Source organism: Cryptotermes secundus, unplaced genomic scaffold, assembly GCF_002891405.2.
Source record: "Cryptotermes secundus unplaced genomic scaffold, Csec_1.0 scaffold3495, whole genome shotgun sequence".
Classification (NCBI taxonomy): Eukaryota; Metazoa; Arthropoda; class Insecta; order Blattodea; family Kalotermitidae; genus Cryptotermes; species Cryptotermes secundus.
The window spans coordinates 58,232-72,525 of record NW_019720795.1 but is presented as its reverse complement, the minus strand read 5'-3'; the positions used below and the strand labels follow the sequence as shown (position 1 = coordinate 72,525).

Sequence of the window (14,294 nt, the reverse complement as noted above, 5' to 3'; positions counted from 1 at the left end):
TACCATCAGTCCCGACCGAGCCAGCGAGTTAGGCCTCTACTGACTTGGCGGTATCTATAATGCTTCCCCCATCTATCAGAGGCGTTAGAGACTACTGTTGGGCGGGAAACGTCCTTGGATTTGGCTCAGTGACCTCCTTAGGAGATATGAGGTTCTTTTACGTGCCGTAAAGCTACGACACGGGACCCACGGCTTAAAGTCCCTCCCGGAGGACTTGTTCCCTGAATTTTTCCGCCCTTAAAAATTCCACAACCTCCGCCGGGTTTGAACCCGCGTACCACGAGTCGTGAGGTGGGAACGTTACCTCTAGACTACGGAGGCCTCTTACACTTACATTGAATACGTAAGGTATGTACAAACGTTTGTTGTCTTAATTGAAGATGTTCCCGTTTTGTTTGTTGTGCTGACGGCTACAAATTAGGATAAACGCTATTTAACGACAGGATTTATAAACTTTGACTTTATGTATGGAATTTTGCTGTCGTAAAATCTTGTTCCACTGCGATGCGATGTTTGATTTAAGCGTGTTTTATAGGCTAACTGTTGCACCGTTAACTACAGTTATCACTTTATGCCCTGTTCGCTTATGGGGTTATGCTTGAAAACATTGCAGGAAAGCACGCATTCTACCGGAACTCCTCTAGATGCTTTGTGCCTCTGTAACGATTTCATTTTTTAAAATCTGTACTAAATTGTAGGCATAAGATCTATTAAGGCGATTTTACAGAGAGGTTGTGATTTCATGTACGGTGAGTATTATTTTGTAACACTGCTAGAATCAGGTTCAACTTATTGATCCATACTGCGCGTTTGTCGTGAACATCATGAAAAGAATTCGTTGTTATAAGCAGTCTACAAATGGTCGTGAAACGCAAAGGTCGCTAGTTACTTTTCTCTTTTTCTTATTTAGTTTTTGAAAGCAGTGTTTCACGCGATATTATAACTTACTTCAGAATTAATGCTTAAGGCCGAGTTATTCCAATTGGATCTAAATTAGCTCAAATAGTAGAAGGATAACGGTCGAAATGACAGTAAAGGGGAATGTCTGTTTCATTATCTTCATATTGTTGTTAATGAGGATTGAAGGTAGGCATTTATATTTAGCTTCAAAATATACCAAGACGCGTAATTATTGCGGTAGTTCTTTTCCATTCGTTCATTCTGTTACAGATGATCTTAAAACTGTTATATTAGACATTAGATATGACACTTCTCTTCATACAGGACTACCACAAATCANAGTTATCACTTTATGCCCTGTTCGCTTATGGGGTTATGCTTGAAAACATTGCAGGAAAGCACGCATTCTACCGGAACTCCTCTAGATGCTTTGTGCCTCTGTAACGATTTCATTTTTTAAAATCTGTACTAAATTGTAGGCATAAGATCTATTAAGGCGATTTTACAGAGAGGTTGTGATTTCATGTACGGTGAGTATTATTTTGTAACACTGCTAGAATCAGGTTCAACTTATTGATCCATACTGCGCGTTTGTCGTGAACATCATGAAAAGAATTCGTTGTTATAAGCAGTCTACAAATGGTCGTGAAACGCAAAGGTCGCTAGTTACTTTTCTCTTTTTCTTATTTAGTTTTTGAAAGCAGTGTTTCACGCGATATTATAACTTACTTCAGAATTAATGCTTAAGGCCGAGTTATTCCAATTGGATCTAAATTAGCTCAAATAGTAGAAGGATAACGGTCGAAATGACAGTAAAGGGGAATGTCTGTTTCATTATCTTCATATTGTTGTTAATGAGGATTGAAGGTAGGCATTTATATTTAGCTTCAAAATATACCAAGACGCGTAATTATTGCGGTAGTTCTTTTCCATTCGTTCATTCTGTTACAGATGATCTTAAAACTGTTATATTAGACATTAGATATGACACTTCTCTTCATACAGGACTACCACAAATCATATGATTAAATTACAGCATTCCATTATGGTTTATTTAAAATACATTTACTCTAGCACTTAAAATAAAATTTATATTATATTTATGAGAATCTTTTTACACAAAATAATGTGTTTAATGCAAAATTATTTCTTCACCTTAAATCTCTAGACCTTACAATGTATCTACTGAAACAAATTAATTTTTATACAATAAATTAAATAAATTTCTTTATTAGATTACCTGAAATAATCTAAAAAATATATAACAAAAAATCTATATTCGCCAGCTGTTCTGTTACTATAAAATTATAAACATCGTTTGAATTCCATGCAGTACAAACGCAGCCAAATATTTTAAAGGAACTTTGAAACTTCACAGGTTACTATTGCAAGAGCACAGGAGGATCGAGAATTGTGACCATGAACAGAGAATGTAAGTACGAGCAGTGAAATCGCCTGGCATAACAAAACTGTGTTCATATTGCTCAACTGCTTACAGCTTNCTCCATAACCAGTTCTTTAATAAACTGGTTCCTTGCAGTAAGATGGATATATAGTCCTATAATCTACTGTTTTGTGGGCAATATTTCGGTATTTTAGTTATAAAACGAAGCAACCAAGTAAGGAACTCAACAAATACAAAATTAAATAACTAAGATAGTAGCTTACCAAGTCAGAAATGATTAAATGCAATCCTTAGAACCCAATTAATTAACAAAGTGATTAAGTGAGAACACAACCGAAAGTGCCAATAGCACTCAAGGCCTACACCAGTTCTTGCTATTAGAGCTGATCCTAGGGCAGTTCAATCTATATTACATCCTCCTGATCTGATTTCTTTCGCTCCAGCATAATGATGTCTACCATCTCTAGATCTTTCGAGTGGCCTCTTTACGGTATCGCATCTTTATTCTTTATGCGTTTATTTTATCCTACTCAGAGCTACGTTTCCAGCTTCATAAATTCCTTAAGTTTATTTTTCTTAACAGCTAACAGGCTATCCCTGTAACAGGATGTCGAGGCTCCAACTTTTCTAGACACTGGGCTCACAGATGGCGGTGAGGTTGTCAGCCTTACGCGCCGGCAGCCCTTTACCCCCAGGAAGAATCCTGGTACTCATTTCTGTTAGAGGTTGAGTTGACCCCAGGGCCATACTCCGGCTGGAAGGCTTAGACAACTGAAAAATCCCACGACTTCATCAAGAATTGAAACCGCGACCTTCCTGTTTCTAACACAGTGCTCTTTCTTAACAGCTAAATGATATTAGTTCCCCATCGCGTAACCGGTAATTAAGGTTAGCTGTTTACAATATACCACACAGAGTGAGCGTCTCCCATCCCATCACCTGAGGTCTGAAAGAATTCAGTTTCCGAAATGATGTGTTCTTTGGAACACCGCACGGTTGACAAAAACCCAGCAATTCCGAATATTTTTATTTATATTGCACCAGATTGTCATTCAGTTCGTACATTTCACCTTTATTTTATGTGATGTAATATAAATCACGTAAAATAATTTCTCAGTTTCGAATATATAGTCACGTGTAATAGTGATTTACAGATGGTAACTACAAGTACCTATAACTCAAATAATTCACACTCTGCAGTTCACTACAGCACGTACTGAGTCTTCTCAGTCTGATATGTCCTTACCAGTCGTTGCCTGGTAACGGCTTCCAAAGGCTGACAAGTTCCCGAACCATTCCCTTGTATTCGCTACCAGCTTCTGAAAGAAACGGCTCACAAAGCCCGTCCCTCAGCATTTTTCATACTAACTCAATAACCTACTAGCTGCACTTCTTTCAACTCAGATGAACAGAACAGGGTCGGTAGCGTGATCTAGCCTCTGAGGGGATCACACAGAAAGAAACTGGCACCAATAGTACTTCCATTGTTGCGCGCGGACCGCTGCCTAGCGATGACCATTGTCTTGTTTGTTTCGAGGTCGTAGCCTAGCAACAGGTCTATATGCCATAATAAACTTCATTTTTACGATGGTAGCACAATTAGGAACGTCGATGTTTTTCACAGGAACTCCAGACATAGAGTCATAAAAATTATTATACTGTGAAGTGCATTGTACAGCCATCTGCTTGGAAAATTCGACTGAAATTAAATACCAGCTTCCTCTCTTGACAAAGCACGGAATCGTATTTGAGGCGGTTAACGTCGCTTAGGTTTCCAAGAAATTCTCTGCTTCACTGGAATCCCAAGATTCTTTATCGCATCTACAAGAATCCACTTCTAGATCTGGACCTGACCCACCTAAATTCAACGCCAATAGTTTCTTTCCTTTAATAGGCCTATACATTTGATTATTTATCCCACGTTATATCTCGTCCTCTTTGGTGTCATAATCATAATCTTCAGTGAAAATAAGAATTCAAATGCTTCTCCTTACGTAATTTTCTCAAACCTCCTTTTGCCTCCTCACTATTAAATCCAAATACGTTTTTCACAATTTGGAGACTAATTGAGTGTACTCTGAGTGGAATAAAGAAAACTTCTAACTAAACCATCTGTATTGCAAATTCTTAAGTTTCTGCCTGATTTTTCTCAGCCTTCCTAGATGAATACTATTTTAGTGACTTAAAGCTAGCGCTGGTATTTCCTTCTACATGTTTCTAAGTCATCATTCATAAAAATTACACCCTATCTTTTTCTTTTGGCGCTAGAGCCCCAATTTGAACCTTGGCCTACTTCCATGAAACTTTCCGTTTCACTTCAGTTTACTAGATCTTAGATATTCGGCAGGACTCCTTGGGCGGGTGATCAGCTCGTCACAAAGCTTCTACCTGTACACAAACAAAGAAAAACGCACGCACACACAAACACTACTAAACATCCATGCCTTGAATGAGATTCGAACCCACGATCCCAACTTCGGAGCGAGCGAAGACTGTGCATGCCTTACACCATTAGGCTACCGTAACCATCAAGTGGACGGCAAAGTAATTTTTGTTCTTAACTGGGCCATGAGGACGTCTAGGGGAGTGGAGGTATAGCCGTACACATTTCTTATCTAGAAATTTGACGAAGGTAAGTGGTCAACTTCACGTTTGGACGCTTTACGCACGGAGAAGGCGCCACCGACAAGAGTATGGATAGGCCCAGAATCGGTCTGGACACCGTGGAGTAGAAATAGATATTTGCGTATGCAGAGAATCAAACCACGACTCTCCAATCGACTAGCCTGGACAATACACTAACTTCCTTAAATAGACAAATTAATATTAAATAAATCAAGAATCAAATAAGAAATAAAATTGCGTGTCTTATTGAAGTAAAGAGTTTCGGTCATGCAAATGACAACAATATTAAAACTTTCCGAAACAAAAGGAGTGAACATTACTGAAGCTTAATCCATTCCATGCTACCTGTGTTTATTGGAACTGTGATACCCTTATTTCGAGGGGATATCCGGATTACTGTTTTGTTCTCTTTTTGACGCGGGTCGCGTGACACACGCGTGCGTGATACAACTTCTTGCAACGTATTCCAATATAGGTCAACGGCTCCCATGGCGTGAGATTAACTTCAGTAATGGAACGCAGAACCTGCGACACCAATTTCACGCCGTTTCGTCTGTTGCGTGGGTACATTAGAGACCCGGGGATAACTCCAATCGTTCTTACGAATTTATGTCAAGAACTGACTCTACCACGCACTTTCCAAATTGGAATGCATGTTTCACTGGACCTAGCACCCACAACACCCGCCATTGGATTTATAATAACGTTACAGATGCCTTGTATAACCTTCTGTTATATTTCATGACACCGTTTTAAATAATATTTACTAACTAAATAATTATTCATACAGGTTGAATACCGTTTCATGATGACGCATGAGGTCGAAATATTTTCTTTTCCATTATGGCTCTATGGTCCTTTGAACCTTAGTCGATTTTCAGTCTCTTAATCCTATACATAATCGGTAGGACTACTTGGACGGGAGATCAGAACACCACAAAGCCGCTACCTGCACAGAGAACAACACAAACAGACATACATGCCTCGAGTGGGGTTCGAACCCATGTTCCGAGTTTTCGAACAGGCAAAGACGGTTCATGCCTTAGAACGCGCGGCCACGCGAGATCGGCATATGCAGTTGTTTATAAAACGGATGTTATGTTTTACAGCAAAATCCGTATTTAAGGAATTTCTATGGAAAAATTACTTATAACTAGACATGCATGTACTAATTCTAATCTTGTTGCTAATTGTAAACTTCTTACTATTCACAGACGACATAACGAACAAAAAGCAAAAGAAATATAGTACTATTAACGAAATTCAAAATTCACTCACGACGTCACTCGTTAAAGATTATAGTTTTAGAGTGATTATTGGAGGCGAAGGTAAAATCGAAGTATCAGTCGTCGTTTCAATCACAAACAAACTAAATCGATATATCGATATTGCACATTTCTTACATTAAATTCAGGGTATTTACTAAATGAAAATTACTAAAAATTGAGGAAAATACTAGTTTATATGGAGTTCGGCTGGGACCGCATGAATTAATCACTAAATACAGAATTTTACTGAAAGTAGGGTATCTAAAGCTGTATTTCCCTGTAATTACGACGATGAACGTATGAAGCAAAATTAAACTGTGCTAATACTCTGATGATTAACTTCATTTTACTAAGCAGAATTCTTTTTCGGAATTTAAAGGAATTCACGTAGTCAAAAAATATCCAGTATTTTATAGGCCCTGAATGTTCACTGTAGCGTTTGCCCGTGACCACAACTGGACAGTCCTTTTAGCCAGCTGAATTCATTCTACATCTTTACACCCTGCTTCTTGGTGATATATTTTCATATAACCCTTCAGTTCCGTCATTAAATATAGGCCATATATGATATGAGTAAATGTCTCTGACATCTGATAATAAGAAGTATAAGCGTTTTATATATTAATTAGACATTTAGTTTGTGTCATATTAAGTATTTAAAACGATTAACAGGTTATGAAAATGTCACTGTTCCATACAAATTTCATGTTAGCGGCCATGGCGTGAAGCTGACTATTCAGCTCCAGCCACAGCCAAGGTCAAGAAAATTTGGGTCTATACATACACTCCCCCATGTGTCTTCATGGAATAGTGCCTAATTAGTTAAGCAGAGGAACTTTCTAATTTTTTTAATTTTTACCGATTAAGATGGGTAGTATGACTGTTTACCGGTCATTGTCACCTAATAGGACACATTTTCAAACTGGGATTTACGGATGACCCTAATTGTGAAAGGTGCCTAGGAAAAGATGAATGAGCCACACACATCCTATGTGATGTGAGCTTATTTAAGATTTCGTCACCTGAGCCAGTTTTTATGGAACCAAGTGACTAATATGACGCCCCCATAAACAAAGTCCTTTATTTCATTCGAAGTGTATGGTTGATAAAGGGTTAATCAAAAGGGGAAGCACAATAAATCATTGAGGGTCGCAGTGTAAGGGCCAGATTACTATTGCCCACCCCTCGTTCATTCATTCATTCATTCATTCAATTTCATATTAAATCAGAGTTAGCCAACATACGAATGTTGAATTCTCTCGAAACCCTTTAACTGTCTGAAAGTCTAGCGGCTTTCAATACCAAATTTGCGTAGTCTTAAATATGAAATGTGATAATGTTTCCAACAAGAGATTTATGTCGCTAGTAAATGAGCATCAAAGATATTGAGGTACGTAAAATCCCAACTAATGCATTTGAAAAGTATTATTCTCCTCCGAAAAGCATGTTTACAGCCTTGTTCGCTTCATCATTCTACATTTCGAATTCTAAAAATCTACATTGTAGATTTCTCACGTATTAGGCATACTGCAAGTTATTTCGATATAAATTTATTTCCTCCAAAAACATTATGTAAATTGTAATGCAATTACAGAATTTAGTCCTTTGCCTTGTGACACTGCATAATCTGGCAGGGGGACACTGACGATTAGGAGGAAAATTCTACCACCATCTTCAGGTTTCAAGAAGGAGAAAGCTTCAACTTTAGAGACGGAGGTAACATATTCCTCAAAAACCGGCGTCAATTCAGAACACTACAAACCGATTAATCAGTTTAGATAACAGAATTTTAATTCACATAACACTGTGCATTACAACAAAGACGGAAAACATTTGATGTGCGGTAACCCACAAGACACGCATTCGGTTATGTACCCTTTTAAAACGTTGGCTGATATACCCACTTTTTAATGCTAGTGGGGTGGGACTAAGTCTCTTGTACTGCGGCCACTTCTGGCCTATTGTACCAGCCCCAGATGATAGGTGAGGGTGATTGTGGAGCAATTGGTGGAATGAAGATCGGCAGGGGAAACCGAAGTACTCGGAGAGAACCAGCCCCAGCGCCACTTTGTCCACCACAAATCCCACTTCGCCAGACCCGCGATCGAACCCGGGCCACCGTAGTGGGAAGCCAGCGACTAACCGCTTGAGCTATGGCGGGGTCTTGATATACCCATTACTGCGACTACAATCCTCGAACCAACCCAAAGTTCGGTCGGTTTTTACTCTCCGAATTCCTCATACAATATGTGGAGAACTTTTTCAATGTTTTGACTCTACATAAATCTCAGTGGAATAGTATTTTTAAGTAACCTACGGATAAATAAAGTTTCGTGGTAATATGGACGTAGTATAAGACTACGCTGAAGAATCTCAATGCAATATTCCTTATCTTCCATTGACGTTTCTTTATGTCACTTTAGGACAGCGCTTTTCTTGTGTCTCAAGAAACTTAATTACGCTGATAGCCGGAAAGTTGGAGTGTTTCGAGGTCAGATAGTTCAAAGACAAACGCACAGATTTTCATGCAATCTAAATTTTAGGCCTATTTAGCTATGACAACAATACCTGTTATCTGTTCCCGAGCAGCGATGTGTTCTCAATGTTGTCCGTGCCTAACCTAAATAAGGAGCAGCGAACACTATTCAGGAGGATTGAGTATTGAGCCAGTTATTAGTATTCAGTATGAGTTGAAGTCCAGCAGCTACGAGTTGAGTTGTATCGGGTGAATGGCAGTGACTCCAGCAGGAGAAGTAATTGTGATATTGCAGATGGCAGTAATTGTGAAACTGTGATTTGTATAAGTGTAAGAGCGAATGGAATACTTTCGCTTGATCCAAAACGGCGTGAATTTATTTGTCGCGTGTCATACACCCAACACGTGACAATATATTCAAATAGTCACGTGATTTTTAAATCTTTCAGTACGAGAAATAATTTTCCTGCCAACAATTGCTGATGAAGACATCAAACGTTAAGTTATGCATAAGAAAGTGATGTTACTGAAATATCATAAATTGACTGATAATTTCATTTCAGCAAATGGCGACGGGGCGAGCAACTTGCAAGTTTCAGTGGCGGCTCTATCAGTCTACTGGGTGGTCCAGCTTGTCGCTGCTTGAACATTAACAATAACAATGATTTTTTAATCCGTACGCATATTAGAAGAGCACCACAATTTTATATTCATTGTTGTCATTGTATATATGCTTATGTAATTTTCTTTGTGGATAACAAGCTTACAATAAATGCTATTACCAATGGAGTAAATTCCAAACTAAGTTTTAGTAGTAAATCTAAAATAAATATCATTTTATATAAGAACATGCCTACTTTTTATATAACCCTATAAACCAGTGAAATAAACATATATGTAAACTGATACAATTTAAATTTATACTTGATAGAACCAGTATAATTCGGTGCACTGTTTAAATTAATCTTATATCTTTTTTTCTTGTGGCGCTACATCCCCAATTTGGGCCTAGGCCTACCTCCATGAAACTCTCGTTTCACTTCGGTTTTTCTAGATCTTAAACATTCGGTAGGACTCCTTGGGCGGGTTATCGGCTCGTCGCAAGGCCTCTACCTATACACAAACACAGAAAAACGAACATACACGAACACTAAACATCCATGCCCTGAGTGGGATTCGAACCCACGATCCCGTTTTCGAAGCGAGCGAAGACAGTACATGTCCTAGACCGCTCGGCTACCGTGACCGGCAATCTTATATCGTACACCTACCAATATCTCTAATCGGATTAAGCTCTAACTTGATGTTTACGCAGAAAGAGATATGCTTGCCACTGGTAGTAAGCGAAATGGCGGTGCTGCAGAAAACAAGTTGCTAGAAATTTTTTTTGACTTTGCATCTGCTTTCAGAAGAACTCATAAGTTCTATTTTCACACTATTATGTTACCTCATAGTCTCTTTACTTCATACATGGAGTTTAACCTAGAAGTTATTTTTATGTTATGACTGTTTATGAATTAACACATTGTGATAATTTAGACAGGGGGTATGCCAATAAGGCTGGGGTTCCGAAAGGGGTTCACTAATAAACATAACACAGAAATTCGTTATTTTCGAATCTAAACATTACGATTTAAACTGAAGATTTTTTTTTATTTAGAGAATCTGTAAAAATTACTTTCTCCTCCAGTTAAAAAATTTCTGGGCATTGCACCTTACATCTCTGGCTTGGCCCCTCTGTGACGCCGTTCTTTGTTCTTGAGAAGCAGAAAAAGGTCTTTACTTACTTACTCACTTACTTACTTACTTACTTACTTACTTACTTACTCACTCATGGAGCTGAGCCCTTCTTGAGGAGCCGCCAATTCTGCAGCTACTCAAGAATTTCCCGGCATTTTATGGAACCCGAAGGTTCATCACCGTGTTCACAAGAGCCCTCCACTGGTCTCTATCCTGAGCCAGATCTATCCAATCCATACCATCCCATCCCATCTCCCTGAGATCCATTCTAGTATTGTCCACGCACCTATGCCTTGGTAGAAAAAGAAGTTACTCCAAATAGAATATTATTACACCTACGAGTTACCGTGCTTTCTCGGACTATGCTTCAGAACTCTTTCCAGCTCTGTAAGGTAAGTAAATAATTTAGCGCTCTTGCGTAAGCTGGAATATGCCAATAAAATTTGAACCTACCAGTACAAAGATATAAGGATATCCTCGTAAAATAAATATGAAAGTACTATATCTATGTGTTTATTCTAATTTAGATGTTCACACATGGAGTTAAGAGAATTTCGAATTATCAGACGCTTCAGACGTTTTGTCATACGTAACAAAGGAAAAGGGGGGAGGACATGTGAGGGATTTACATTAACTATCAACATGAAGATCATGAACATTTTAAACCTGAAATGACGTAACAAAACTTACAAAACATACCTAACCTCAATAACTTGTTAAGTTTTAGAAATACAAGTAAATTTATATTAAGATACTAAACTTGACGGAATAACAATATGGTCTTAATATCCAGATAAATTATTTCGAAAAATCTTCTTTATGAAAGACAAACTTTGTCAAAAATACCTATTACACGTGTGTTTAGACCTGGCCGTTCTCAATACGAGTAGAAGGCGCAGTGGGTATCGGTAAGTCCAATGAGATAAGGATTGTAGCGTATGTATGGGTTAGTACAAGCTGTAGTTCGTGTCGCTCTACACCCTACAACGCAGCTGGAAATACTACCTTGAAAGCTCATGCTTTTCTTCTCACGCACAACGCACAGGCCGGATCTAAAAACGCGTACTGTTAAGCCCCTTTACTTAAACTGAAAACAGAACATCACAGCAACCACAAGATGAATGGTGCTCAAAACTTTTCGAATCAGCAAACACCCTAACAACATGCTGGATACAGAGGGACGCCTTATTCCTCCCCGTGGACCCCTAACAACGCACTGCACACAGAGAGACCCCTCCTTCCTTCCCATTGGACCCCTAACAACGCACTGCATACAGAGGGACCCCCTCCTTCCTCCCCGTGGACCCCTAACAACGCACTGCACACAGAGGGACCCCTCCTTCCTTCTCACTGGACCCCTAACAACGCACTGCATACAGAGGGATTCCTCCTTCCTCCCTGTGGACCACGCCTTCCTCTTTGTGGACCAATTCTTCCTCCCTGTGGACCCCTCCTTGCTCCCCGTGGACCCCTAACAACGCACTGCATACAGAGGGATTCCTCCTTCCTCCCTGTAGACGCCTAACAACGCACTGCATACAGAGGGACCCCTCCTTCCTTTCCGTGGACCCCTAACAAACGCACTGCATACAGACGGACCCCTCCTTCCTCCCCGTGGACCCTTCCTTCCTCCCTGTGGACCCCTAACAACGCACTGCATACAGAGGGACACCTCTTTCTTCCCCGTGGACCCCTAACAACGCACTTCTTACAGAGGGATTCCTCCTTCCTCCCTGTGGACCCCTAACAACGCACTGCATACAGAATGGCCCTTCCTTCCTCCTTATTTAAGTTAGCTGCATATTAGCTTAGAGTAAATTCAAATAAAATAATGTAACTAAAATGTTTAGTGCTCTCACCATGTTTACAAAGTATGTAATACATGTTACAATGTATTTTCTTATCTTAATAATTAAATGAAAAAATAATTTGAGTAACCACTGTGTAACTGATACGCACCACTACACAGTTGAAGTACACAATATATATTATATCATTCCAGCTAAACAGATGTTGTATATTGTTAAATATATTCAGTGTAAGACTCTTTCCTTCTAACTTGGAGTAGGAAGAAAAATCTCGCAAGAGAATCCTGGCCAGGCCTCAACGACCCCTACAGGTTCGCGGAACATACTTTGAAAACCACTGTATTAGGTATATCTAGTTCATCATTGAACAACACAGATACATTCATTCACAATTTGACCAGCTATAACATTCAGCGTTGGAATATCTTGAACATCACCTACGAGATAAAATTCTGGCAGACATTTTTATAAGTTTCACTGATTTCTTTAATTCTGGTTTACTGTCATATTCTCCATATTATAATCAGTCCTTTGTCTTAATATACAGCCAAGTATTATTCTGAACGATGTCAAACGAAATAAAATGTCAAAATATATTTCCCGTCACTGTAGGCAGTTTTCCTCTAAATACAATGTAATGACCATCATTCAGCATCGTGCCAAAGCGTCGCAGTAAATATCTTTCATCTCCGGCAACAGACTCCCTTGATAACCCCTCCATTATTCCACTCACACGTACGCGTCCGTAATCAGTTTTACTGAACACGAATATTATTAGCATTGGAAATTTGTTTTCGACAACTCACTACCATATTATTTGGAATTCCCAACAGCTACAAACTTGTGCAGACCTCGATAAAAACAACTATCATTTCTAGCTACAGTTCCCACAGATAACTCCCCCCCTCAGCTAGAATTATACATGGTATATATGTACGTATGGTCACGTGTCCGAGGTTCCGTGAGTAATAAATATGGATTCTAGATTTCATGATTAGCTTTATTTGACGTCAATCCCAATTACATTGGGACACGCGGTAGCGTAGTTGGTTGAGGTACTATGCTACAAGCTCGAAGGTCACGGGTTCAAGTGCCGATGAAGTCGTTGGATTTTGTTCAATTGACCTAATCCTTCCAGCCGCACTACGGCCCTTAAGTCGACTCAGCCTCTAACAGAAATGAGTAGCAGAATATTCTTGGAATGTTCTTGGGGGTAAAGGACGGCCAGAGTGTAAGGCTGACAACCTTGCCGCCATCTTTGAGCCGATTGTCTAGATAATGTGGGACTCTCAATGTCTCACAATCCTATGGGCCTTCACGGCCTGGTACAGGGATAGCTTTACTTACTTTATCACTTCTTTATCACAATTGCGCTCAATTATAGCAGTTCGCACATTTTCTGTGGTCCCTCGCACTTCACTTCTGAACTCTGGACTTCACTTCTTAGATCTGCCTTCTCTTCTAAATCCTGGACTTCACTTCTAAGATCCGTCTTCACTTCTAAACTCTGGACTTCTAAGTTCTGCCTTCACTTCTAAACTTTTGACTTCACTTCTACGTTCTGCCTTCACTTCTGAAATCAGAGTCAAAGTCACATTGCGACTGATGGTCGATCGGTCGGTCGGTTGGTCGGTCAGTCGGTAAGTCTCTGTGTCGAGCCCCTTCTGGGTCTCATGACCAGATATTTATAACTTTTTTACAGTTACTGCCTTCTTTTTGTGGGGCGCCCTCTCTGACGAGAGGACTGGTGTGTCTTTCGTATATGCTGCTGGTCCTTGCCAGCGCACTCTTTTGGGGGGCCGAGTACCTTGGGACTCGCGACCATATTTTACTGTCTCAGATTTGAGACTTCCCTTTCCTTCGCCTCCTATGACTCTCAGGATCACGGTGGAGGTGTTCAACCTCATCTCCACACGGGTTTCTGAACTGAACTTCACGAATCCATTCGTTTCATGTCTGCTTGGCGTACCGAATAGGGGGACACAGTTCTGTATTTCGTATCTGCAGTAACTGTCTGCATGAACACGTGTTACCACGGAAACACATGTAGCTCCACAGTAGCCTGTATGCCC

The 14,294-nt window shown here is 39.7% G+C and overlaps 1 protein-coding gene across 2 annotated transcripts in view; it reads left to right on the top strand.

Moving 5' to 3' along the window:
• The window catches only part of LOC111873642 (multiple epidermal growth factor-like domains protein 10), a 35,586-nt gene extending 26,074 nt beyond the window's left edge, over nucleotides 1-9,512 (top strand). The window contains exons 7-8 of one of the 2 annotated variants that reach the window (XM_033755184.1): nucleotides 2,279-2,332; nucleotides 9,238-9,512. In XM_033755184.1, the coding sequence (XP_033611075.1) occupies nucleotides 2,279-2,332; nucleotides 9,238-9,320 (137 nt within the window). In that variant the 3' untranslated portion in view covers nucleotides 9,321-9,512. The remainder of the gene's footprint in view (nucleotides 1-2,278; nucleotides 2,333-9,237) is intronic. The other variant, XM_033755188.1, reaches the window with a different exon arrangement.
• The last annotated feature ends 4,782 nt before the right edge of the window (nucleotides 9,513-14,294 follow it).